We start from the raw sequence: 27,935 nt of genomic DNA, 5'->3' as shown, positions 1-27,935 counted from the left end.
TATTTTACATGACAGCAAAACATAGCAAATTCAACACTGCCTCAAAAAGGCCAATAGTTCAACATTCAGCAGATCTTCAAAGTTCCAATTTTGTCAGCAAATTTGAATACTGTATACTCTAAATACAGTCTGTACACACTCCACAGTATCCTTTATCATATCCCAATTATACACACTTATCCTAAACTCTGGCCAAGGACATAGCCAAGTATTGTAAAGCTTCATCCTTCAACCCTTCCTTGGGGTAATCACTTATGTGCAAAGAATTGGATAAGTGGAAGCAAAGTTTCCGGCCCATTACTTTTAACCATTCCTGAGATTTTATTATAACTTTAAAATAAACACAAATAGAGCTACCTGAAGCGTGATCACCTGTGTAGGTTGTATTTGAGAAAAACGAAAAACAAAAATAAATGGATGACTCAAAGGATGAAGCAGTTGAAACACCAAAATGTTGTGCTTCATCCCAGGCTAACACTCATATAGTAGAGCTCCAGCACAATTACTAAACATTCTTTGTTTTATAAGAAGTGAGGTGCACACATGTTAGTTATTCATGTGTTTCACTGCACTAGGTTATTAAACCTCTAAATCTAATTGAGTCCAATTTGGTTTCATTAGAGCATCTTTGCGTTAGTGAACCCCTGAAACGAAGCAGGCGTTAAAATGGAGGCTGTTGTTAACTTGCAGCCCGCTGCTGCCCTTGGAGAGGGACACGGGGGGGAATTCCAGCTAAAAGCTCATTTACAGATGTGATTTAAGAGTCTCAACTAGAACCTACTTTCACGTTAACGAGCTGCACATGGCAACATCCAGGACTGAAATCAAAATATAGAAACATACCTGCAGAACCGGGCTGTAAAAACTCTTCATTCTGAATCCACTGCACCAACAGTGCATAATGCTGTACAGAACCTGCCCCGGGCTTGCTATCTTCCTGTCAACAGGTAAACACAAGTCATGACTCAGGAAGATAGTACTTTAAAAAGCAGTAGCGGTCTATTTAATGAAGTTGAACATTTAAATTGGCACAAGCAGGCATTAAGATTACAGATAGATGATGGATTTTGAGATTTTAGGTGACGCATGATAATACCATTTCTGTTCCATAGAAACATTTCCCTGTTCTATCAAAACAACTGAAACATCGCAATTGCCCTGACGTAAATGTCTTTGACGCAAAACACTACTTGGGCCAAATCACTGGTCTCTCCACAGCAGGGTGGGGGCTAGAATAGTATGACTTCATGAGTGAGGGGTGGGGTGTCGGTTGTCGGTTGTCTTAAAGAGCGTGCACCCTGATTTATCACATATTCAATATCAAACCTCTAGACGAGGGGAGCCTTGTTGGTGTAACATTCAGTCATGTCTTGGGAAAGGTCTCAACATTTCTTGAGGATAATAAAGCTTCAGGTCCAACACATGTGGAATGAATGAAAATAAACATGCTTAGACAGCCCTTAAATGACCTGCTTCCCTTGCAGCAGCAATGGTAACTTTCCAACAGCATACACGTTGCCCTACTGTCGGAAAGGAAAACAGTATACTCTCTCTGCACCATTTCATATTGAGTCCATAATACTGACCTCAATCAAACAACAGTAAAAACCAAAAGCAAAAACCAAAAACGAACGAGAATGCCAATGTTTCATAACTTCATAGCTAAGAGAAAGAATACTCACTCCAAACTGTATTTTATAGTAAAATAAGGCTTCTCGGTGTTCAGACATTCTAAACAAGTCTTGAAAGCATGGTTCACATGTACTCCTCATACGGTGTTCATCACACATCTTCACTTGCTCCTGCTCTTGTCCGTTAGGCCCATCTTATTCTTGGACTTGGCCGGACACACTCGAAGCAGGGTGAAAGCTGGAGGCAACGTCTGGTCTAGGAATGGTGGGCTGGTGACTTCTTTCACCATTATTACATATTCACCTGGAAAAGGACAATGGATGATGAGTTACTAATGTATCACATTTCATTCTGTCTGGAAGTCCATAGAGATAGGAACCATGCCATTACTGTTCCATGTTGACAGTCGTTTCAGTGAAGCTGATCTGTCTTCTGGCCCTCTTATTGCTCCGTATTCAGTAGTACTGTTTGGGTTTGTCAACTCACAAATCACATAGTCAGTTCTGAGTGATTCTTAGAGGAGGCTCTAAACAGCAGATATTGACTGAGTCCACTGATCTGAGTGTAATTAGTGTGGTTGGATGGATAGATCTCTTATCTAATCAGTGAGATCCAACAGGATATATACTGCCTACATGCCTAAGAACTTTACATCAACAAGGATTTCCTTGTCAGATCTCTCATTTGTGCTATTTTGTTCACGTAATTTTGTAACACACTAACTCAAAGATCTGATGGTTCGTGTGGGGTTAAGCAGGGTTAGCACATTCAGACCCCAGAACTAGAGTTAGGGCTTGGGTTTTAACATGGGTCATTTACTCATTTAACTGGTCAATTTCAAGTGGATAATCTCAACAGAAAGTAAGAGAGGAATAGAGAGAGAGAGAGGAATATATGGAGAGAGAGAGAGGAAGAGAGAGAGAGAGAGGAATATATGGAGAGAGAGCGCGAGAGAGAGGAATAGAGAGAAAGAGAGAGAGGAATATATGGAGAGAGAGAGAGAGAGAGAGAGAGAGAAAGAGAGAGAGAAAAAGAGAGAGAGAGAAAATGCCCCAGCTGACAGTTCCATCTCTCATGACATCACTGCCTCCAGTATAGTGCCCGTCCAGCGAGGCCTGACGGGGCTGCGAGACATCAGAGATTGACCCTGTATAGACGGCCGTCCTCAGCTGCCGGGGCCTGGCCACTGGTGTCTGCTCCCAGCTCAGGCAGCAGCAGGAGATCCTGTTACTGCGGAGCAGGCGCTCTCCCTCTGGTTGGCTGACGGGGGATATCGCTTCATACTTCCATAGTATTATGGGATGGAGGAATTAGCCCAGTAAGCTTAAGGGGTACGGTATCTATACAGAGCGGCTTCCCCGAACCTAAGCCCCTCTTCCTGGGTGTACGGCTGCCACACCTGTCCCAGTTCTGACGCAAGAAATATCACTTTCACTGGCTGAATGACACGCCGAAGGAGAGAGTGTGATATGCGATAGGGTTGGTCGTTTTGTAGAACCCTATAAACATGAATATAGTATGACAGCTTTTGTATGCATGTACTCTATGCATGCACATGTGCATGTAAATGCATCATTCTTTATATGCATGCCATACTACTGAAACTTAATCGAGCACTGAGCTTTGAGTTCCACCCTGTGCTTGATCTCTCCGTCTAAAATTATGTGTCATTAGGCAAGGGCCGGAAATATCACTTCAACAACAAACAAAACAAACAAAAACGAAAACAACACAAGTGGTATTCAGCAGAGCTGAATATAACCGGTTCCAAAAGAAGGAAGGTTAAATGACAGAGCAGCTGTCTGCCTTGCAGCTCCTTGTCATCCACAGCGTTCCCTGTCCCAGACCTAACCTCGGGGGAGGCCTCCTGCTGCTGCCACTGTTCCGCCAGGCAGCCTAACTCAGAAGACGCGGGGATAGGCTGACACATGCTGCCCAGTTGTCAGACCCAAAGTAATTCCATCTCTTTTCTCTATAGATTCACATGTATATACATGGCAATCTTAATGTAAACTGGATGGAGGGGAAGTAGAGAGGGTAATGGAATTGTTGCTGGAAGCTCTTCCTTGTTATTCTAGGGTTTCTTCCTCTACTAAACCTTCCCAGTTTATGTTGTAGAGAGCTATATATCTCTGCAGCACGCAATTACTCGCTTTGTTATGCTTTCTAATTGTTTTTACATGTTAGTTGGACTGCTTGCTTTGGTCGAAGGATTTTTTCCACAAGCGGTTAACTGCCAGAAAGAGAGACGTGTGTTCACCTGGTCTCACAGTCCTGCTGTCTAGAGGGTTCACCTTGGTGTTGTTGGCCAAACGGGGCGCAGTGCCAGCCCTGCAGAGGGAAGTGGAAAGAGAGATTAAGGAAGAGAGCGGGAGATAGAGAGACCAACATGGAGACAAACAGAGATCAATCAATTGATTTGAAGAGTATTGCAAAAACAGACCATATAAAATAGTGCTTTCAAAAAGCAGCTTTTGTATGATCTATTGTCACAAGTTCTAGACTTGGTCAAATCTTTGCACTTAGGTAAAGTGGATATCCTCTGTTATGTTTTGGCGGGGACCAATCAATGCTGGGGTGATTGAAGCTGAGTGCTTTGGAAATTATGCTTTCGGGGGTATTAAGGTCTCGCTATCTCAACTCTTTCCATACATTCATGCATATGAATGTAGCCAAGGATCAAAGATCTCGAGACGGCCATAATACAGGATTACTATGCGATGAGTTCAGTAATCTTATCAGTAAACTGCTTCTAATCCTTTTGAAAATGAAAGAAGATACCCTTCTGCCTTCTCCCCAGCAATGCACCCGCTATCAGGTGCTCAATCCTTGTTATGCTAAAATGGGAGATTGAAACGTTTCAACGCTGATGAGACATAAAATAAATCATAACAGATCAAAACAGTTCCTAAAAGCTCAGAATTAGCTTTGAAAAGCAAACTATATTTGAATTCTTGAAGAGTAAAAGTGGGAGGTTTTGTGTTCAAGCTGGTTGAGGTTCGAGTCCAAAAAGAGACCTTTACAACAGTTCCAATAATGCATTTAACACACGTTTTCATCTCCAACGATAAGGGAAAGGGTCATTTGCTTCATTTATTTATTTGCCAAACAGTTTTTGAAAACCCAGAACCTGAAATAATGACATCATTACTTTGGAGAAATGCACCGAGACTAAACTGTCACTCCTGTGCACCCGTATGGATGATGACTGGAGCTGGTCCACTGATGGATCTGTCATCTCTTTTGCGTTTCAGAAAAACAAACTAAGACTGAAGCGCTTGCCTGCTGTGAGGGATGCAGTGAAATCTCAGGACAGGGCCCCAAGCCAGAATCCAACACAGAGTTAGGCTCTGCAGGCCTGATTTTCTGGACGGCTCAGTACAGGCGTGGACCTTGGGATTGGCCAGCAGTGATATCACTTGATTTTCTGATTGGTTCTCATTAGGAGTGCGGTTTAACTTTAAGGGCCGTTTGTTGTTTTTGGTTATTTTTATTTTTTTATGTGACTTGAGGGGTGTTTTTTTGTGGAACTTGACAATATAATACATAACCCAATTATTCAAAAGAACAACTGCCTTTAACAATCAGTCTAGATAATTCTTTGAATTCAAAAGAAAGACAAAAATGCCAAATGTTATTAAATTTTTACAGGGTCTGGCCAGTATCACAATTCAATTGTTCTCAGACATCGCAAATACAGCCTGGAAATGTATGTCAAAAAACTTACAGCCCAGCAGTAGTTAACTGTGTGCATGGTTTAACAACAGTGCCAAGAAGAAAACATGTCTCTTTTGACTAAAGCTAGTCTCCAAAAACTAGGATCCAGGCACGTTATATAACATGCACACGTTAAAAGGGAACAGATTTAACATGGTTCAGATGCTAGGGTCAGCCAAGGTCCGTCATCTCCACACACAGTAAAGACTTCCCTTCTCTCTCCGCTTCAATATTTTATTTTTGTGTTTGTAACCTGAACTTGACAGCAATGCTGTGAAAGACTAAACCTTGGAGAGGAAGGAGTGAGAGAGGAGGAAGGCAGCGGGAGCATCTCTGAAGGTTGAAGGAAGAACCACAGAAGACAGAACTTTCCAAAGGCGAGCCATTTTCTACAAAAAGTTATTTTGTAGCGAGCAGTGCATAAAAACAAAACACTCTAAACTATAATTTGGTAAACATTGTCAAACTGATGGTAATACTTTGTTGAATAGGGACATAATCTCCATACATTTCAGTTCTACATAAATGCCAGACAACTGATTTGAAGGTTTTGGGTTTATAATAGATTACGTGGGTTAGTCAGAGTGCTTGCAAGGGGTCTTTTTAGAAGGGGTCCTAGAATAACGATTGGTGAGCGGGGGTGTTTTGCTTTACAATCCCAGTCTGCACCACATTGTGAAGCCTTCACATAATAGGGGATTTCCTGTCACAAGGCTGTCTGATGCCATTAATTTGCTTTTCCTGCGACATTCTCTGCGGCTACCGTCTGTGGCATCATTGTGCCGGTGCAGCCTAGCAAAGACAGTCGTTCTCTATTCCGCCATGTCTCCCCTGAAGGACGGTCTTTTCATAAAACACTGGCACTGTAGGAGAGGCTTTTAAGAGACGAGAATGCTGAAGGGAAACTAAGGGTTTGAACCTGAGCTTTCAGACGCAGGAGGTCTTAAGAAAAATGTTCCCTGGTTGATTTCTGAAGAAACTACCCACAGATCTAGTACTGTGAGAAGAGAATGGAAATGGGGGGAATAAGTAAAGGGAGGGGGGGTGAAGGGAGAGAGAGGGGTAGCGCCCCCCGTCAGCCACCTAACGTTCCTGCAGCTGGAGAGCACATTCCAAGGATCCTGGAGGGGGGAGAGGGAGGGGTACAAAGGAGGCCCAGGAGATACAGTGGGCCCCCCACCGCTGGCTCCTTTCAGTGAATACACTAGATGATGGGGATTTCTATGAGAGTGTGGCCTCCTCTGTCTGAGATAGGCAATGAAGGGAGAGGGTGATGAGAGACAGAGAGGGGGAGGGAGGAGGGTGAGAGAGAGATCCCTTTCTCTCTTCTTCTCCATACGTCTTATGGTGGTAGACGCCGAAGACAAGATTGAATGGAGAGTGAGAAAGGACAGTTCTAAAGTGAGAGAGGGGGGGGGGGGGGAGAAATAGAGGGAAGGAAAGAGGTAAAGAGAAACAGAAAGAAGGAGAGATGGAATAGAGAGAGGCCATGGCTGGGACAGCCTGGTGTGCAGAAAGGCCAGTTGTAAACAGGATACGGAGCGGTCTATTCAGAGGACAGAGAGGGGGGTGTCACTCATGGGGATACCAAACAGCACGGGGTGGATGAACTTTAGATGCACCACTTCTCACAAACACAAAGTGACAGTATATACATTAGAGTGAGAGCCAAACCACACTGGCTTCTAGAGTTATATAGTCTAACTCTAAAAAAGGCATCAAATGTCAGGCCCACACATGAAATTACAACCTAAGAAGAAGAGAGGTCCGAAATGGAAAATGTCAAGTGGGCAGAGTCCATATGACCATACTGGGGCTGTTATGTAAACTCCGCCAAAGTCTGGGGTTTCCTCAGCTAGGTAGCAACGGTATTTCTTTGTCCACGCCTCCATAAAGTTCCAGGTATAACAAATTAACAATGCATCAATATGGATTCAAATGAAATCTGATTGCTCGTCAGAACTGTACTACACAGTGGCAGCAAACAACGCTGAAATCACTGGACAGCCGGTCTGCTACTTTCAGGAGAAGGAAAAAATAACTGAAAAAAGGAAAAAAAACTATATACTGTACTTCCTGAATAAACTCTAATCAATATTTCAAAACACCTGACGCAGCGTTTCAAAACTGTAGCAGACTATAGCCTAGTGCATTTCCTTTCCATGTACATGAGTCATTGAGCCATATCTTTTAACAGTTACACAAGAACCGCTTTATCCTCCCCAAGAGCCCCAGATGAATATTTATGTCTATGGGAGGGAAACTTTTCTTCAACACCTCTCTCCCCTGATTTAGCGTTCGGTACCCTGGGTGTATAGACATAAGCCACAGCTCTCATTACCCCTGAGAGAAAGAATTCCAGGGCTCACTCTCACTCTCTTATGCAGACACAAACACACACACGTACTGCATCCACCACACGTAAGACACACACGCAAGCACAAACACACACACGTACTGCATCCACCACACGTAAGACACATACGCAAGCACAAACACACACACGAGAAACGTTTCAGAGTGATTTGGAGAGGGCTAAGTCCCCTTGCAGTGCTATACAATCCCGTCCATATGTTTGGCTGTGAGGTTTTCCCCCTCCTGCATTACGTCACAGCGGAGCTATTTGAGCAGAGCTAGGGGGATTAGGGAGTGAGCAGAGTAAAAACCCCTAGTAAACCTAAAGCGCATCCCCTCTCGCATCCAGCTGGTTTCAGTTTTGCCCCCCCCTGTGCACCTGCTTTTAGTTAATATCCCCAGCGCCGATGGGAACGAGGCTCTGGCTTTTCAAACTTCCAAGACCTATTCAGGAGGCAGGGGAGAATGGGCCACGGCTCTCAGCGTTTTGTTCGTATGTTCTACCTCTCAGTCGTACGAACAACTGAGAGCCGTCCCACTCGTGCCATTGTGTGTTTTCCTATGCCTCAGTCGGAGTGTGTCAGGGGGATGCATGGCCCTGGCTTCACCCCGCAGCACTGCATGTTACGCTGGTTACAGACTGAGAACTCTTTGAACTAGGACACCTGGAGAAGTACCAGGCCACTGCTCAGCTACTGTGAAGATAACACCACAGCCGTTTTGGGGGTGAATATTGCTTCTTCACAAATAGCCAAAAAGTACTTCACAGACAACCCCAAAAGTCAGACTTCACCTATTCTGAAGAGAAATGTGTATGTCAATGTGTCAAAAGTTAATGTTTCCAGATATGAATAAATTCTACAAATCAATAGAGAGAATAATATTAACTTGCATATGCAAGTTAATTATTACATATACAGAATATGATATTTATTACTGCCATACCAACATAGTTAGCCATTTGTTTCAGCGTGCTCAAACCAGACACAACCAAACATAACAAAACAAGCGACATTTCACAAACTAAATAATTGTAAAGAAAAATAAATACGAAACATAAGAGTTAGCAAAAAATAGAGTTCGATCAAAGTAGCCTCCCGGAACAATTTACAGCAGTTGATGTGAGGTGCTGATGAATGGAAGAGGAACTGTTCAGTACCTGAATGGTCTTACAGTAGTAAATGTCTCGAAGCCTTTTCCCTGAGGAGAGAGGTGTGAGGAGGAAGCTGGCAGGATGATCAGAGTTCTGAAGTATCTTAAACCCTACAGTAAACATGATTTAATTCAGCAAGTGTTCAGATAGTGTTTCAGAGTCTGGTACAACAGCACACCTGCTATACTGTATATTTCACAGAGGGGCTGCACTGGGTCAAAAGGTTTCAGTGCTGTGTAATTTGGTGAACCGCCACTGACATGCAGCATGGTTGTTTTGACCCTTCAGACATCCCACTGTATGGTCTTGGATTCATTTCCATTCATTCTCTATTCTCATGTCCGCCAAATCCTTCAATTTCAACTCAATCCTACAATGGAACAGCTTTTGTTCAGATAGAAGACCATTGTGCTTTAAACAAGACATTTCAATAGTCGTATTTCTTGACATGAAGAGCAAAAAAACAGACAGCCATTTATCTCAATTCATTCAAGCCCTGAGCTGAAACGTACAAAAACAACAGGTGAAGAATGCATTCAGTTCACCCTACAAATCAATATCATTGGTGTGAGTCACTCAAAACCTTCTCGTCCCACAACAATGAGCGAGCAAAAGCGACGAACCTCCGTGTAGACCTCACACCGATAGGCATCTCCCCTTTGTGCTCTCTATTCTTTTTTATCTAATTCAAGTGTCAATTTTGGACCGGCCCCCCTGTCGAGTCTTTATGTGGCCATTGTTTAAGCCCAGTGAAGTGAGATCGCTCCTTCTTAATCATTGATCCAATTAATTTAGAAAACCTTTTACTTATCATCCCCAAAGAATGGAGGGCACTGAATGAAAAGTTGTTACAAAAGAAGTTACTTCATACCCACCAATGTCATTGATTGACACTGGAGCCAGACCTCATGCATGTCTCTATTGTGTGACATTATGGAATTTCACAAAAATAAAAAAACGTGGCCTCACTGGCAGGGCTAAACATGTCAGGATTGTCAAATGAAAAACGCCAAGTGAAACGTTTTCGGTAATTGACAACCAACTCTAAAACCCCAATGGCCTTTTTACTGTTCGCTTCCCAAATAGTTCTTTATGCGCAATGCCTATTCTACTGTGGGTGTCATATTAGTGTACCTTTTTCAGTGGACACCTGGCATTTCTATGCTCCATTCTTTAGCCTTTCCACCAGGGAGACATTGAGTTTCACTACAGTCGGTCTCAAACTATCACAGACAGCAGGGGTCCACAAACCAAATGGACTAATAAAGGGGCTTGCAAAGCTTTTCCAGAACATAATTTAACCACTCAAGGGGCTTGTGCACTGTCCCATAGGACACAACATATACTGTACAGTGAGCAAGGAAAAAAGAGTTCATGAACATGTGTTGGGCATTTTTCCTGGATATTCACAATTTGACTGGGCAGTGTACAGTAATTGCCTTCCTTAGGGGATAATTGCTGCAAGCACCGTAACCAAATCTATAAGGGCCATGTCTTTAAATTCTTCTAAAAGATTTACAAATTATTATCAAATTATTAATTATGTTTTAATAAATGATGTGGTATGTCTGAATATTAACATATCATAGCATTTTATATTCATTCCCTGGAGTTAAAAAAGTTTCTTAACTCCAGTTACAAACAAACTGGGATTCTGTCTGGCATAGCTTGCAATGAACGCAGATGGTAGTGATGCAGAGAAAGATGATATAACAAAGCATCGCTGGTGGGATGGAAGGCTTCAGTATATGTGTGGGTGTGTGCATCAGTCTGTCTTATTTGTGTGTATAGTGTTAATGATGAGCTCTCCTAGTCCTCTGGTCTCAGATCTCTCCCAAAGCTGGCTAATATAAATGGCTACCGGTAGCTCTCTATTTCATACCCCTTCAGTCTTTTTGGGGAGACTGAGTGGAACAACAGACTCAATTCAGTGAAACAATTTAGCAGTAAGTGTGTAACCTGTTAGACAAACAGGTGATGGTGGAAGTATAATCAAGCAGCTTTGTTAGTCTGTCGTAATTACCGCTGCATTCCTGTTTCAGTTCAAACAGGTCCACCTGTGTGCCACCAAATTTGCAACCAGCTTTGTTGCAATTTGTGGAAACAGGTTCATAAGAGGCAGATTATGATGTATGTTATGTATGTGTGACTAAACCTCATCTGACCACTTCTGATAGGAACTCATAGGTACCTAAGTATTTATCTTGAAACGGATATGTACAATGTGTGTGCATGTGTGTGTGTAGAGGTACCTGCTATCAGAGCTTTTATCCTGTGAGAGTCCCAGTTTATCTACACGGGTGGATAACTTTCTGACGTTTCTCTGTAAACCAGAACAAGGTAGAGGAGACAATCTTATCAATAGTAAAGGGACAACAAACTAGAGTATTGCAATAAAGTAAAGTATAATATAATGTATAAACATTTTACACTGACCTTGTCCATCTCATCCAGTAGCTGATAGGGTATAAAATCAGGTGGGGGAAGTGCTAACATTACATCCTGGAATTTGGCTTGACCGTCCTTTACCCTCTGATTGGCTGGAGAAGAAATAGAGTCCCCTTGCTGTTCAGGAAAAAGCCCTGTGAATGGAGACCATTTTTTTTTTAAAGAAGCAGGTACATGATAAAAACTAATTTCAACTGGCTTTCCAAGTGGCAGAAGTTGATGGTCTAAATTAAATGGTGGTTTTAGTTTACAGAGGTACATTAATCCAACATGGCAAGGTTCAGTTCAAGTCATAAACTGAACAATTCAACCCTATTGCCAGATGAAGGCCACAGAATAAAACATCACCAAGCTTTTTTCCTAAAAAGAAAAATGGAACTCCTTCACCTATCCTTGGTTTAACCTGACAGATGCATTGCATGTTTCTCACTCCCTTTCATTTTCCTGTGTGGTCTCCTTGGTAACATGGGGCATGGTGACTGTGTGTGGCACCATTTGAGGAAGCTCTAAGTGGATGAGCGCTGTTTCAGGCCTGGCTCTCACAGCACATTCTGGAGTCGAGCTCCTCATTTACTTAATGCACCCGCTGCTGAATTGCAATTACTTTACATACAGCTAGCTAGTGTGCTTACTGAGTGAAACTAGCAATAAAGCTACAGAGTGGAAGAACAGTATGTTCATTTTGAACCTGTTTAGCATGACATTGATAATCATTGGCTATATCTCAAAGAGAACAGCCAAGCTACCTCGAACAACTAGGCCCTAACCCTAACTAGGCTATCAGACAACTGAGCTGACCTTTGGTACAAACACTAACTCTGCTGTACTCTAGTCTAGGTCTACAGCTTGGTAGACAGATCATAACTGTAGACCCCTGGGTGTGAGTTTTAATTAGGAATACAAGGAGACGGAGAGACAGGGAGCGAAAAATAGAAGGAGAGAGAAAGAGAGCGGCTGGAGAAAGGTTAAGGCTCTTCCTTCTGGGACTCGGTAGCAGCGTGAGAGAGCCGCCTCTCTCTCTCCAGCAGGTTGCTTGGATCGTTTGACCTCACAGCCCTGCGCACCCAGAGGCTAATTAGCTGTCTCCCTCTCTCCTGGTCCGACAGGCTGAGTCAGAGCTTACCTGCTAATCATCACCCAGAGACACCAGATAGAGGAAGTCAACAAAGGAGACAGGGAGAAGAGGAGTGTAAAGATAGAAAGATAGGAAGATAGAAAGATAGCCAGAAGTGCTTTGGGAGAAACAATTCTAATACAGCATCTGTTATTTGAGAGATAAGTAAATAATGCTTGTGAAATAGAGAGATTAATATAGAGAAAGGGAGAGATGCTGAGCTAGGGGCAGAAAGACAAAAGAGGCTATGGGAGACAGAACATTGATGGAAAGAGAGAGGATAAGGCACCAGAGCTATGGACAAGAGAAAAGGGTGAAGGACTAAGTAAAGGAGGGACGTAATGCAATGAACAGACGGGAAGGAATGAATGAGACAGGTCCAGAGGCAGGGAACAGATATAGGGACAGGGAACAGATATAGGGAAGAACAGTGACAAGGAGCAATAAACGATTTACAGAAGCAGCAGATGAGTACATTAGCGACTTTGATAAACTTCTCTGTTCAGAGATCAAGCCGAGGCAGTAGCTTTCATTATGCACCATTTCAAAATGCTAGTCAACTCAGGAGAGGAAGGCGCTCTCCTTAGAGGGAAAATGGATTGGCTTTATCGACCAACCAAGCCAGATTAAATTATTAAAAACAAGGTTTACAGTTCAATATTACTCATGCTGTATCACAAACTCAGAATACATACAGCCAAAATCGACAGATATAGCAAAGTGAAAAAAATCAAATTTTTCACCCACCACCAATTTTCAGTTGTCACGCTCATGGCTTCTTTGATGTCTGCTATGAGACAAACGAACACCCTGGATATTATATTCTTAGAGTGAATCATGTCTGCTACCGACTAAGCCCTAAAGAGAGGATCACAGAGTGTGGGCCGGATTTCTCAACATGAAAACAAACAAGGCTCATATTCAGCTTTTTTGTAAATATTTTATTCAAAACTGTTCTGCCCTGGCACAAAGTGCTTTGCACGTTGTTTCTTTAAAATGTATTTTGAAATGTATTAATATTCTACACATTCACTAGGTCTATGCATAGAAAAGAATGACATATTATCTGTAGACTCCCATTTCCAAAAGGTATTATGCATAAAATGATTCTCTTTCATTGTTAGCATGCCCAAATCCATGACATTACACCATGTGATGTACCAGTGTTCCGACTTTAACCGCTGGATGATAATCATGACCCAAAATACAACCACACAAAAGAAAATTGTCTATGCCTTTTTTTACTTTATGCCTCAATAGAAAAACACATTATCTATTGTTGAGAGAAAAATAGTATGATTTAGACTGGGGAAAAGGGAACCGTGTTCCATATCTCTTAAAGAGCAGTTTGTGCACTGCAGGTCAAGTAAACTACGGTTCAACCACAATACAAATGTTTGGCAAATATCGAGCACATCTTTTAAGGTAATCAAGCAACATTTGTGAAGGATTGTGAGTTGTGATTTCATGCATAATGAAGTCAGAACTAAATCATTCCAATGTGATGTAAAATTTCTTTTTTTAGATAGTGTACGCAATGGGTCAGCCAGGCAAGCAGCCCTTCTACGACAGTGCAGCGCTGTCATCACCCCTGTCAGTTCAGCGCTGGTCCCTTCCCCCTCTCTGTCTGGTTTCACACTCACAGTGCAGTCGTATCAACACCAGTAAAGCTTCAATCATTCTCCTGCCTCAGCACACTGACAGGCCGCTGCCGTCTGACTCCCCTTTCACAACACACTGGTGTCGAGGTTGTGCCGTCTGGCTGCTGCTGGTATATTATTCGAGGGAAAAGCCCAGCAGGTGTTGTGACTCCTTTGTTTCCAAAGTAAGCATAAGGTCTCGACCTAAACACCTATGTGTCATGTTCAATAACACAGAAATTCAACATGGCCGTCAGGCGAAAGGCTGAGAGCACCTAACCGAGTTGCCAAAGACTAACCTCAGGTTAAAGTACTGTACATTTCAGAATTACATTTCTAATTGAAGACGAGAGATAACATAATGTATGTATTAACAACCAAGTGGATAAGGGGTTTTAATGTGCAAACCATGGGCCATAAAACCTTAAACACCTGACACAGACAGGCAGCTACTGTATGGCCCCGGGTAATATTTAAGCAGCACAGCTCAATCAGGATGTGCCTGGGAGCCTCCCCATCTCACCCAGAACAAGGACACACCAATATTTAATCAAATTAGCAACATAACTGCTGCGTCTGCAAGGTTTCATTGTCCACTGCCTATGAAAGAGATGTAAAAGAGGAGGTGGGGAGGAAAGACAAGTGACAGGGGCAGCAAAGTGTCTTAAGTGGCAGAAAAGAAAAAAAAAATCACAGCCCATTAATTTTCTAATTAAATGTTCCCTGCCCGCATGGATTTTGTCCTTAGTCATAAAGGGAGTAAGGAGGATGGTATGGATCCTGTGGTGGTGTCAGACCCTCGAGGCCTCTTCTGCACTCCCTCAGGTCGGTGTCCCTGTGTGTCTCGTGGCTGCGCTACCCACACAATTAGCCTGCTGTAAGCTGCTCCTTACAGGGCAGAATATGTTCAAACCTGTCTGTCTGATTATAGTAATTGCTGTGTTTTTTCTCATTAAAGCTTACGTGTGGAAGAGTGTAGGTGCAAAGTAGTCATCACAGTACGTGTGTAAGCACACGTCCTGCTTATGCTGTAGAATCGATTGGATTAACAATCAGAGACTTAGTGAGTGTAAACACTGGAAAGGAATATTGTGTTTGAAGCATTTTTTGGGGGTTATTTTCCCATTCATACCTTTAACATTCTATATGACTTGTTATACAGCTCTGAGGCTTCATTACAGTTAGAACCACACAACAAACATCTCTATGCACTCTTTCTGCTACTCCATAAAAGCATCTGCCAAGTGGCATCATATTACCAGTATCATCCAGAATTATACAACCAAAAGTAATCTACTCTGTTTGCTCTTGTGTAATGTATTCTATATGTATCTGGAGTGGCGTGCAAATTGTGATGATTGTCTCTGGATGGTTCATTAAGTAGCAATAACGCGGAGCGTTAGTCTTGAGCCATATGATATTCATAGCTGCTCATCTCACTTAACCCAACATCTGCTTAAGCCACTGCTGTCAGACACAATCATCTAACCAGCCAAATCATAGACTCATGGTTAACATACACAACTGTGATCTCCAGTTCACATCCAAGGTGGGGGAGCCTGCCATGCTACAGACTAAAACTCAGAGGATCCCTCCCATCTCCAAACATGCTTTCAAATGAACATCTACAGTATCAACGCTTAACAAGGCTGAGGAATTTGGAAGGACATTTAAATGCATGTCCTTCATCTGTTTCAGTCCACTTGGCCACCCATTAGATATACATCACTTTCAAGGCATGCTCCCTGAGCAAAGGCCCATTATTAAATCATCAAAAAGGATGGAAGGAGAGAGGGATGGATGGAGAGATGGAGGAGGTAGAGGTGAGATACATCCACCTATGGAGCCCTGGTAGAAATGACCTTGATTTATCCAGTCAGAATCACGTCTGCACCCCACCCTCGTAAATCCAAGGCCAAAGCCTCCAGATAGTTTTGATGATCAATAAAACATAATTGGATTTTTCTCACATATTTGACCAGAAGTATTATAAAAGCAGATGGAAAACTGTAAATTTTCTCTTTTAATACCATTCAAAGGCACTTGCTGTAAATAAATCTTTGCTGAATGGCCCAGGCACAAGCCTTTATGTGTGCTGTACCCCCCAAAAATCTTTATAATCATATTATACTGATACCTACCTTGAATCTGGTTCTCCTTTACAATAAGTGAAACGTGCCCTTAGAAGAAAAAAAGCTGAAAACACTGGGGTATTTTGTCTTCATTCAACCCTGTGCATGACACATTTAAGTGTACAGCTATTATTAAATCAATATAAATCAATACAAAAGTGGGAATCACACTATACCCTGCCTATACTTCACCAATACCTCAAACTCAAGTCTGATGTTCAACAAGAGGAAACTCAGCCATGCTAAAAAGAGAAGTGAGAGAACACACTCCATTAAATCAATTAAGTGTGCTGCTACTGGAGTGTAGGGCAGGAGGATAATTACTTAGGGAGAGCCATCAGAGACTAATCTAATGATGATGCCCTTTGCTCTTCTTCCCCAGTCTTGATGAAGCAGCGCTCCTATGAGACTGTCTCTGCCTGCGAAACCACAGAAACCACAAACACAGGTAAGAGGTGGTATGATTGGAAGAGAGAAAGTGAGTGAGAGAGAACACGGTGGAGGGAAAGGGTGGAAGGAGAGAGGGAGCTTCAAGGGATGGAAGGAGTGAGAGCGGGATGTGGCGGAGGGTGGTCAAATGAGCCTGGGGGGGTCACATGCTTTCTCACCTAGCTTAACTGCAGCTAAATGAGCCAAGGCCATCAAGAAATTAACCAGGCAGTGTTAGGAAGCTAGTGCTCTGACCTTTCTATCTTTCTGTCTCTCTCTCTTGCACATGAACTTCTACCCTCTTCTGTCCGTCTCTCTCACTCCTAGTCCACTCCTATCTCTCGTCTGGCAGCATGAAAAATGCTGGATTATCCGCTGTGCATTTCCACCCGACTGAGAGAGCTTCCTTTGAACCTGCCTGGCTAAGGCTTCCTTGCCGACCTTCACAGGGAGTGAATGGATATGCGCTTAGGGAGGACGAGAGGGAGAGCGAGAGAACGTAGAAATTGATAGATTTCTTGCAGACCAATACAGAGACAGAAAAAAGCAGGATAGAGAGGAGGTACTCAAGCAGATGGTGATGAGCTATCGTGGATTTTTACAGACAGTTGCACTTGAACGCAGAGCTCACCACATGAGCTTGAACTAAGGCTCCATCAGCCATATTGATTTTCTTCTCGACCACCTCTAATCCTCATATCCTCTCCACTCACTCTTGAGCACAAAGCTCAAACTACAGACAGCACAAATAACAGTAACCAAATAAACCAAAGGTCTCTATTGTACATTACGTGCAAAGGTACATGGAGGTTGTGATGGTTGGTTTACCTGAGGAACACTCTGTGACGGTGGAGGACTCTGCCGTTCCGGACCAATCCATGCTGACTTCCTTTCCTATGCAGACACCTAGATAGTATGGTTGTGCACAATTTCTTGGAAATGCAACAGTCTGCCTGTCCATGTCAATTATCACTATCCAGTGCATCCCCCTTTACTCCTACAGTAACCACATATATACACACACACAACACACATATGCACAAACAAATCAAATCAAATGTATTTGTATAGCCCTTTTTACACGCAAGCATGTCACAGAGGGCTTCACATACGCCCATAGAACTGCCCCTCAACCAACCTAAACCCTCAAGGAAGACAAGAAAAAACTTCCAGAAAAACTCCCAACAGGAGAAAAAATGGAAGAAACCTTAGGAGGAGCAATTCAGAGAGGGATCCCCTCCTCCAGAGACGGTTGGTGAGAGAGAGGAGCAGAACACAGGCTAAACATAGTCATACAGTGTCAATGGGTTTTGAAACACCAAAATCAACTTGTTCAACTTTATAGATGTAGGACAGGACCGGGAGACTCGCGACCAGGTCCAGCGTTGGCCAACCGACGACCAACACAATAATTAACATTCCAGACAGCGGGAAGTCTTGGTCATTCATCTACATGCAAGCCTCAACTGTCTTTAATGGACACCAATATGAAACATTTATCACCCTCACTTCCTGCAAGAGGTAATTGTCTCCAGCATGCCAGCGGTTAACAATGAGCGAGCGAGGCGTGCTAGCCCTGGCCTAGGGCATCTCTCTCTCCTTCTCTGGGTGTGCAAGGAGGAGGAGACGGCGGAGCCGCTTTAAGGTTAAAGGGGCATTAACCTGCCAGCAGGTAAGTGGCATTTAGAGGAGATTAATGACATTGATCAAATGCCCGCCCGCCTGCACGCTCTGCCCTTCTCTAGACTCCCATGTCTGCCTCCTTCAGCTCTGCTGCCGTATGGACAGATGAGATGTGATTTGTAGCACAGACACTTTGCTTATTGAAACAGGGAGTATCCAACAGACTTGGATAGTCTCTAGGCATTTAAGGATGTCTAGCGCCAGTGTCTGGCAAAGCCGTTGAGTGATGTCTTGGTTAAGAAAGTAATAATGTACTAATTTAGCTGACGCTTTCATCTCAAGCAACGTACGGGGGGGGGGGGGGGGTGAACAACTTGATCTCCTGTCAAATGTTCTTCCACTGAGCTATACCTATCTCACTTTGTCTGTGATACATAGTTTGCTTTAACAACAGCTCAACAAGCAATGGCAGCATCCTTATGCCTTGGAATCCTAAGTTAATTGAGACGTCTGCAGAGCCAGATAGTCTTGCAAGCCGCGCTACAAAACTTTGGAGCTCCCTAAGGAAAATCTCAAGTAAGCATACTGTATCACAGCAGCCAAACATGAAAGATCTCTTTACAGTCCCAGACGAGTAGAGCTGGGCTCTCCAGGCACGTTCGACTAAAGAAAACTAGGACTCTCTCTACAGTCTGACTGCCACCGGCTCTCATGGCAATGAGACTCTGGTCTCAACATTAACGCTTTAAAGAAGAGAGAGAAAGGCAGGATGGAGTAAGGAAAGAGGGGGAGCGATCATTGTGGAGGGACAGAATTTACGCAGAGTAAATAAACTGCATAGCTGTCAACAGGCATGTGTGTGCTGTGGCCTGCGCATATACTGGCATGTGTGTGTCTCTTTGCATTTGCACACCCTACAGGTGTGTGTGTGTGTGGACGTGTCTTTGTGATTAATGGTCAGGCCGCGACTATCTCTTCTCACCGTCCAGGTAGCTGTGTGGGACTGTGGCACCTCCCCCATGTGCCTGGCCGTCTGATCCACTTCCAAACTCCCACTCGCCCTCCGGGAGCGACGAGTCAGCCTGCGCCACCAATTTAGCCCCCGCCACCGCCAGCGGAGAGGGAGCTGCAGCCGTGGCGAGGGGGAATTCAGGGCCTCCAGAGTCCTGGCTTTCAAAGGCTCTCTCCATCAAAGGATAGCTGACAACCTGAAAGCCACTGAGAAAGGGGAAGAGAGAGGGAGACGCAGGCAGAGAGAGTGGGTGGGGGTGGACGGGGGAGTGGGAGTTAGGCAAAGAGAGAGAAAGGGTGGAGGAGACAGAGAAGCAAGGGAAAGGGGGGCAGGGTGAGAGTGGAGGAGAGAGGTGGAATTCAGAAGAGGATGGCGTGTGTGGGAGAGGGTATGTTAGAGAAAAGGGGGGGGGGACAAGAGGGAGAAAGAGAAAGGGCAACGCCAAAGTGAGAGAGAGAAAGAGAGAGAGTGAGTAACACTGCCACTTCAGTGTCATACTCCAAGCCCTTTCCCGACTTGCCAGAACACTTACAGACAGACAGTTCTTTCTATCCAGACTGCTTTCGTACAGTACAAAGCGAGCGCCCAACACAAGTTTCAAAGACAAGACAATAGCGTTGATGTGGGGTAACTCTGGTGAGAGGTGTGGAGGATCAGAGTGAGTTGCAACGTGTATGTACATATGTGGTGGCATTGTGGCGGGACGGGACCTACAAAGGTGTCTGGACAAGGGCTTCTCTGACGTCCTCGAACATCTTGAGCAGGCTGGCAGGAGCTGACGGAGAGACATCAGGGAGTCTGACACCGGCTGATATCTGGAGGACTCGGCCGTTTTCACCTGGGCATAGAGACAGTTAGTCAAAGGACTTCTACTACAATTACATTTTATCTTCAACAATTGAAACAGTTCAAAAGCTTTGTTCCATCACTATGCCCACGTGATCACATCCTCCGGTGTCCATTTTGTGTCTCACCTGTTGTTTTCTCCCCGTCCTTAGTCTGAAGTTGCACTTCCACTGAAAATGGAGACTCTTGGAAGACCTCCAAAACATCGCCTCCCTCTATGACAATATTGGATGCGCCACCTGTCGTATACAAACAGGTTTCAATGTCTAATCAAGGCTATTCAGTTTTCAACCACTGCTTCTTAAATAGAGCCTTTTCAGTTTCCACCCAACGGTTAATCCAAAAATACAGGCTCATTAAAACATTTGTAAGAGAGCTGCAGTAGACTGAAACAGGTGAAAACAATTATTATAGCAAAAGGAATGCCAACTCATCTTCCCCCTTCCTCTGTACTGTACGTCCTCAATGGGTTAGTTGATTAGCATACAACACCAGATACTGTGGCAGTGAGAGCCATGTTCCAGCCTTGTAAGGTATCTTCTCATGAATAGATCATTTGGTAGACATTAGCATGCATATCAGATGTCTTCTTTGACAAAACGGCTCAAGACCAGTCGTGTCATGTCATCTCATGTGAGGGTATCATGCCAGCATGTCATGTTAATTATGTAGCTGCCAATGAAAATCTCCTAGACAAGAATCTCCATCTACATTTTGCACTACAAGGCGCATAGACTATAAATAGGACAACAGTGTGACCTGAAAAATACTACTGCCTCAAATTGAACCTGACCATCTCGCTGGTCTATCCTGTTTGCAAACATATGGTGTGAGTGGTGGGTAGTTTTAAGAGGAATAGCTAGCGTTCTTCACTATGGTGGGTTCCAACACACGGTGTTGTATTAGTGGACCATGCTGTTTAACTTGTTGACAACACAGTAGATTACAGCTTAACGTTCTGTCAGTGAATACAACTGCCAAGCACCGACACAGGCCGCATGTAGTAGTTTAGTATTCACTGGAGCAGAGCACAGGTGCACACATTAGTATCATCACTGGCAATGATCACCTATGAGTTGGAGGGTGTAAAACTATTGGGCAGAGATGAGGGGTAGATCAATACTGTGGGAGTGAAGGCTCCTTGCTGACAGGGGGCATTACTGTAAAGTGCCAACAGATGCCATGGCCGTCGGAATCCTAATACGGGCAATTTACACCCGTCAAGTCTGCGTTAGTCCAAATGAATCAGGCAGGGGTTCCACATCTTCCTCATCCCTCACAAGTGTACAGCTACAGTGATAGGCTACGTGCAATGTGCAAAAACATGTGCACCCAACACCCCCACACGCACTTGACCCGCCTCTAACGGGAACAATCCACATTCCCCTTTCTTCCCACAACAAGACCCCCATAAACAACATGTCAGGGAGATGTCAAGCCCGCCTAAAACTCAGATGAGGGGTGGGATGATCTCCTGAGGCAGCAATGCCCAATAGCCCTTCCTCAACTTCCACCATCCACCCTCCCCAGCACCACACCTGTCAAGATGGCTCTTTCTATAGTATGCAACCTATATGTCAGTCCTATGGAATGTGTTAAAACAGTAGGCATACAGTATAATATCACCTTCTATCCTGCACCCCCTGCCCCTCCCCATCCAGCTGCCACTAGGCATACTTTCATCCATCCCCAAGGACCATCAATAATGCAATATGAGGCCCCTACCAGACACACACACACACACACACACTCTTCTCTCTTTCTGTCTCTCTCACTCCTCCCTGTGTGATTCATTCTTAGGCACTGTAAGGGGCCTCTCTATCTGAAGCCGTTATCATGGAGGCACTTCTATAGACATCAATAAATGACAGGCAGGGGGTCCTGGGGTCGCAGCACAGGGGCGCCCCCGGTGTCAGCGCCCCCACTGACAGAGGCTCTCACAGGAGGCCAGACAGCAAACAACCTGTCTCCAGTTAATATTTCACCGACCTCTGCCATTCAATCCGTCAGAAATGAAAGAACGGGCTACATAGACATGTTAAAGGCATAGGCTAGATTATAGATTAGATGCAGGTCTATACTTCAGAAACTGCAGTAACTAAGTACTAATTAGAATGGAGTCTAAGTATATTTTCTTTATTAACCCCTACATTCCATATATTAGGATTGCATTCCACTAAACCTGGTGTGGTTTGTTTCCCAATTCAAGAACACACAAACAGAATGGATTATTTTCTATTGCTTTGATGAGGCTGAGGGAACTTCAATGGAAGAACATTTATCAACCGATATTATCTGACTAAAGTTTTGGGTGCTTCCTAGATGGATCAGTTGCGAAACATCAAAACAGGCCAATGTTCCAATTCAGATTTATTCTCCAAACATCACTAAACAAAAGAAGACATATAAAAGCTCCCTGGATGTTCTAGTTGAAAAAAGATTGCCTCGCAGTCTGGCAGTGTCATCGCCATGACAACAGCATCACTGAATTTTGTTTTGCCAAGGCAAAGAGGGATCATAATTGCTTGCTATGCTAGCTTGCTATGCTAACTTGCTATGCTAGCTTGCTATAGCAAACTAGCTAGTTACTAGCATAGCAAACTAGCATAGCAAGCGTGCATAGCAAGCTAGCATAGCAGGCTAGCACAGCAAGCTAGGATGGCAAACTAGCATAGCAAACTAGCATAGCAAACTACAGTGTACTAACAAGGTCCTCTGAGTGCCAGTCTGCGTTTTAGCCAAATCTTTGGTCACTGTTGTCTTAGGCTATTTCTTTCTGCCTTGGGGTCTTGTTAAAAGCCAACTTGTTCAATGTTTCATGGACAAGAAATGAACGGGTCTAGGCAATACAGCTGACACAACACTTGGCCAATGACTAAGAGGCAGAGGCATGAGCTATTGGCCATTACTGCCAATAGGCTGGCTAGTCAACAGCAGTGCCAAGGCAAGACATTGGCTGAAATGCAAAGTTACAGGAGAAAAATTTGTTGTAAAATGTACACTAGTCCAGCACTCTGACTCACCCAGTGGTTTGCCATTGAGCCACACTCCCTCATAGATGACCCCAGAGCAGTGGATCAAGCTGCCCTGTCCGTTGAAGAGGTTGTTGCGCCACTGGCCCTGGTAAAACTCAGGATAAGTATCATTATGTTAAGTGAAAGAACCACACTATTCTGCCACATGAATGGTATAGCTACTTTTAACCTGTGTCAAAGGAGGAATCAGGTTCAACAACTGAGGTTTTGCCAGTCCACCATATAAAGCACAGGATTTTAAAGATGGGATTAGACATACTGTATATAATATGTATTTGTCTATAATATGCAATCTTTAAAAGCTAAGAAACTGCCTCTCTTATAGTATGAAGGAAGACTTTCATTTTATAACTGAGGGAGACCTGTCTTATTGGAGGAGTGAATGCAATACGTTCACCAACGTGTCTTAGAGAGAGAAAGAGAGAGAGTGAGGGGAAGAGAGAGGGAGGGGGCATGAGTGTCAAAGTCAAACAAATTCAGGGGGATCAATGAGTAGACTTTGCCTAGCATATCCAAGGGAGCCCCAGTCTCAAAGCTCTCAAGCACTACTTCAAAGTGGTGACACGTCCATTAGAATTTCTAATTCTGATCGCATCGACAGGCCTAAGGCTAAGGCACAGGCAAAAATGCGCCAAGGAAATCTAGGCCAATGCTCTAAAATGAGAGAGAGAGAAAGAAAGAAAGAGTAAGCGACAGAGACAGAGAATTCTGGATTTGTCTTTTATCCCTTAAAGACACTCATGAGTCATGCTGATCTTGTTTCTCCTTTTTTTGCGGTGTTCTTCATGAAGTTGTGAGGTTTCACAGCACAGTAGCTTATTTTTAAAATATTTAAAATAAAGGGTTAAGTACTAAGATACTATATCATAGAACCATGACTGTCATCAAAACACAGTACATTACAGTAGGAATATATATATATGAATGAATGGAAAGTAAAACTGAAAATTGAACTGCTGATAAGGTAATATCTGATTGTGATTAACATAAGCACATATGAAATTCAATTTCTTCCACACTAGCAATTGCTTAACAATGAAAAAACAGAACATATATTTTTACATATTCATTAGAAAGGAACAAACTGTTATGAAGACTGTATGAATTATATATTTTTTTACTTTTTCTTTGGGCAATTTGTCCAAATAAGTCCAAACAATTTTTTCAGACGGATAGACTTCCTCACAATTTTTTATTTTACATCTATAATAATCATTAAAATCTAACCTTTTAATTTTACAGGAAGGAGGGAATGTATTACTCATGGCTTAATCTGCTTAAGCAGTCCCTCTCCTCATGTGAGCAGTGGGTTTGGAAGTTTATGCTAGCTTTGTGCAGCTGTCAGGGGCTGCATGCTGGGGAATCGATACTTGTCTTTCCCTGGGCCTCAACCCCCTACCTCCCTGGCCACTCCTGTTCAAAATCAATGTGACCTGAAAGTGATTATCCAAGTTCAAGTTCAGGTCACGCTGAAGAGGAGTTTTCAGTGTCAATTTCTTGTACATTTCATAAATGGTCTGATTTCAATGACTGTAAATTGTGTGGTAGTATAAGCAGCTCACAAATGCCTACTGTATGTTTTTAATCAACTATTATACTATGATGTGGCTCTGCTGTGACAAGCTGGCCCAGTAACTGACTAACATGTAGTCACAGAGAGATACAACATTGTGTTTCCTGCAGTTATCTGCTGTTTTGATGAGTATTTGATACTTTGCTTACTTTGTAACAGTCAGTAAGTATGCTGTGCTAACAAATACCTTTCACTGGTATTTGAATGAATCACTTCAGTGCACATACGTGGCAATTTTTTTTCATGGGGAATAGCATTCATGAGACAGGTAAAGTTCTCTTCAGTTTCTTTGCAGATCAGAGCTGTCTGTGCGAGCTCTTGTGCTATGTTGCTCTGAAGGGCTCAAGTGTTCAGTGGCATGGCTGCAATGAAAATCCATGCTATATACGCTGATTTTGATATAAAGGCAGAAGTAAACACTTAAAGATGCATTCCCCACTACTCACTAAACTTAGAATACAAATAATATTAGATAACGTTAGATAATACTTATACATGTATGCGATCACAAGTATACATTCTCAAATTCTACTTGTGCCCACTGTCCTCTACATTATGTATTCAGAATCCATATTGCTCATTCTCACCAGAAGAAGACACATTATGTTATATAAGGGGAGATCACTCCTTGCTTCAAGTGATTTTGAAAAGTTTTTTAAAGTCTCAAAACAAAAAACAAAAAATTAAACACAGGCGTATAGGTCTTTGTACTATTTTTCAGTCTGATGTGGCCCTGAACAGAAATACAATGGTGACCTCATGTGGCACTACATTTGAATAACCTCATTGTCCATCAATGCAAACCTCAGATTATTTTGTGACTATTTTGAATTTACACCACTTTAAACCTACAATATAAAATGTATTATATTTTGAATAAATATTATATATAAATATACGTTGGCGGCATTGCTTCAGGGAGGGTCAAACAGTAATCGCAAGGCAGCTCCGCTTCCGTCAGTGTGTGATTGTATGTGTGAATGGGTGAATGAGAAGCAAAAAATGTAAAGTCCTTTGGGTGCCGCTAAGGTAGAAAAGCACTATATGAATGTAGTCCATTTACCCTTAAATTATTGTTTAACTAAAAATCAGAGGTCTTTAAAGACAGAAGGTAGTTTACTGTACTGTCCTCCATACACCTGTCTGTCCCCTCTGCCCGCCTCACTACTATGGGGAGTAGAGCATTCAGCCGCTCTGCTCCCCGTCTCTGGAATTCACTACCACCCCAACTCAGAAATATTGATTCATTCCCCCATTTGAAATTGGAACTCAAAACCCATCTGTTTAAAACTGCATATTCCATTTAATGTCAATTACTCTGCCTTCTCCTGTTGTTTTTAATGTTGTTGTATTCTTTATTTTGCTGTTTTTAAATGTATTTTGTACCCTGTACGGTGTCCTTGAGTGCCGAGAAAGGCACCTTTAAATAAAAGTTATTATTATTATTATTACAGTACAGTTTATTAAACATTATTCTCAATGTTCATTCATCTAAAAAATACTACAATTGAATAACTGTTGAATAACCTACCTCATACACTGAGCCTTCTCCAAACTGCATAACCCCATGGCCTTGTCTTTGGTCTTGCAGCCAACAACCTTCATATTGGTCTCCATTTCTGTATGTGTTTGAAAAGTCAATCTAACTGGATTTTAAAATAGTTGTTTTACACTTTAGCTCGAGTCCTAGAGAAGGCTTACATGTGTAATAACGTAAACTGATAAGTGGACAGCAGACCATTGGGAGTCAGGTGGCTGAGCGGTTAGGGAATAGGGCTAGTAATCTGAAGGTTGCCAGTTCGATTCCCGGCCGTGTCAAATGACGTTGTGTCCTTGGGCAAGGCACTTCACCCTACTTGCCTCGGGGGGAATGTCCCTGTACTTACTGTAAGTCGCTCTGGATAAGAGCGTCTGCTAAATTACTAAATGTAAAAATGTAAATTGCACATGAAAAATATCATTTAAAATCTGCCAGCTGTGTACCTGTACTGCATTTGTCCTTCACCATGCCTTTTGTTCTCATGAAATGATCCTTTGTACGTCTGTCTATATTGGTCTTCAAGGAACCCTTGACCTAAGAATGTAACGTGTGTCATTGAATTTCATACTGTCCTGTTGTCTGGAAGATGCTGAATGTCAAAGATGTGGCTATGCTAGCATGAGGAATTGCTTCCCTACCATCTCGTAGTCCAGAAGAGAACTCCCCCTCATATCTCTCTCCGTTGGCTCTCTCCATGGCCCCGTATCCATGGAGCTCACCTCTGCTAAACTGCCCTGAGTAGGTATCACCTAAACAGACAAGCAATGCATTACTACTCAGGAAATTCAGATTTTGGGGGGGAAAGGTCTTGACATTTGTAATAGTTTTGTGTTCTTATATTTGTGGTCTGTAGTGGGGGGGATTAAATGATCTAATTATCAATGTAATTAGGGGGGTCACAGGATGTGATGTGTTTGAGTGTAGTGTCCAGTCTGTCCATGCATACCTCTATCAGCCTACCTGTTTTTGCCCAGAATCTCTTCCCATTCCCCTCAATTTCCCCATGGGAAAAGTCGCCCTCATAGTAACTTCCATCCTTCATCAGGAGTTGTCCATGTCCTAGGTGAAATATTATGGCATTCTCTAAATGTAGCTACAGGGCACATTACTAGTAGCTATATAGCCTGTTCTATTCTACACCTAACGCTTTTCCATAAAATTGTTATGATACATAGGTATGTTTTCAACTACAGTAGCCTATCATGGAAAGGAACTACGCACCGTGCTTTTCTCCCATTTCCCATTGTCCCTCATAGCGAAAGAAGCTGTTGGGATACACATACATTCCAAAACCTGGTGGTGTGGTGGGGAAACTCAGTACTGTAACTCTCATCAACAACGTCAGACACATTGACTGGACATAGGTTGAGAATAACTAAGAACAGTTAAGTAATTAGCAAATAACTTAGCTGTATACTACTCAGTCAGTAATCCTTAGCATTCAATAAATCAATATACGATAAATAAATTACCGTTTCGTAACAGGTTTTTTGCTTCTCCCACATAGCGAGGGTTTCTTTTTTGGTTTTTGACGTTACCAGCCATCTTGCTTGGTGCGTCCTTGGTAACAAGATAGCAACAACAACAACGGTGCGCCAGTGGCAGTGCGCACCTAGTTCTTCCCCAGGAACATGTAAAGGTCCTAAACCAGCCCGGGGCCCTTTACAGTTTCACGGACCTGCATTG

General features: G+C 43.0%; 1 protein-coding gene across 3 annotated transcripts; it reads right to left on the bottom strand.

The window, feature by feature from the left end:
• Positions 1-27,935, bottom strand: LOC134019129 (MORN repeat-containing protein 1-like). 3 transcript variants are annotated; one of them, XM_062459684.1, is made up of 15 exons: positions 27,722-27,935; positions 27,471-27,542; positions 27,210-27,308; positions 26,888-26,998; positions 26,693-26,783; positions 26,241-26,328; positions 23,125-23,221; positions 20,230-20,340; positions 19,970-20,093; positions 19,226-19,461; positions 17,449-17,514; positions 11,294-11,439; positions 11,110-11,180; positions 3,893-3,963; positions 1-1,935 (listed from the first exon to the last, which is right to left on the bottom strand). In XM_062459684.1, exons 1-15 carry the CDS (start codon positions 27,792-27,794, stop codon positions 1,793-1,795), a joined length of 1,599 nt encoding a protein of 532 aa, XP_062315668.1. In that variant the 5' UTR covers positions 27,795-27,935; the 3' UTR covers positions 1-1,792. The 3 variants fall into 3 exon arrangements, 2 of the variants coding, with proteins under 2 accessions (XP_062315668.1, XP_062315670.1); XM_062459686.1 differs by lacking the exon at positions 17,449-17,514; XR_009929976.1 differs by lacking the exons at positions 1-1,935; positions 3,893-3,963; positions 11,110-11,180 and adding exons at positions 16,516-16,610; positions 16,876-17,087 and having other exon boundaries at positions 11,360-11,439.

The sequence above is a fragment of the Osmerus eperlanus genome, chromosome 4, assembly GCF_963692335.1.
Source record: "Osmerus eperlanus chromosome 4, fOsmEpe2.1, whole genome shotgun sequence".
Lineage (NCBI taxonomy): Eukaryota > Metazoa > Chordata > Actinopteri > Osmeriformes > Osmeridae > Osmerus > Osmerus eperlanus.
Note: the sequence above shows the minus strand (reverse complement) of the source record. Positions and strands in the feature narration are given on the sequence as shown.

What these genes read in the sequence shown, in the direction of transcription:
- LOC134019129 (XM_062459684.1), bottom strand. Translation starts at nt 27,794, where the DNA reads ATGGCTGGTAACGTCAAAAACCAAAAAAGAAACCCTCGCTATGTGGGA. An exon ending in GAGAAGGCTCAGTGTATGAG is followed by an intron (nt 23,222 to 26,240) that starts GTAGGTTATTCA and finishes GAGTTTTACCAG; the next exon opens with GGCCAGTGGCGCAACAACCT. An exon ending in CAGCAGGACTGTGAGACCAG is followed by an intron (nt 1,936 to 3,892) that starts GTGAACACACGT and finishes GTCCTTTTCCAG; the next exon opens with GTGAATATGTAATAATGGTG.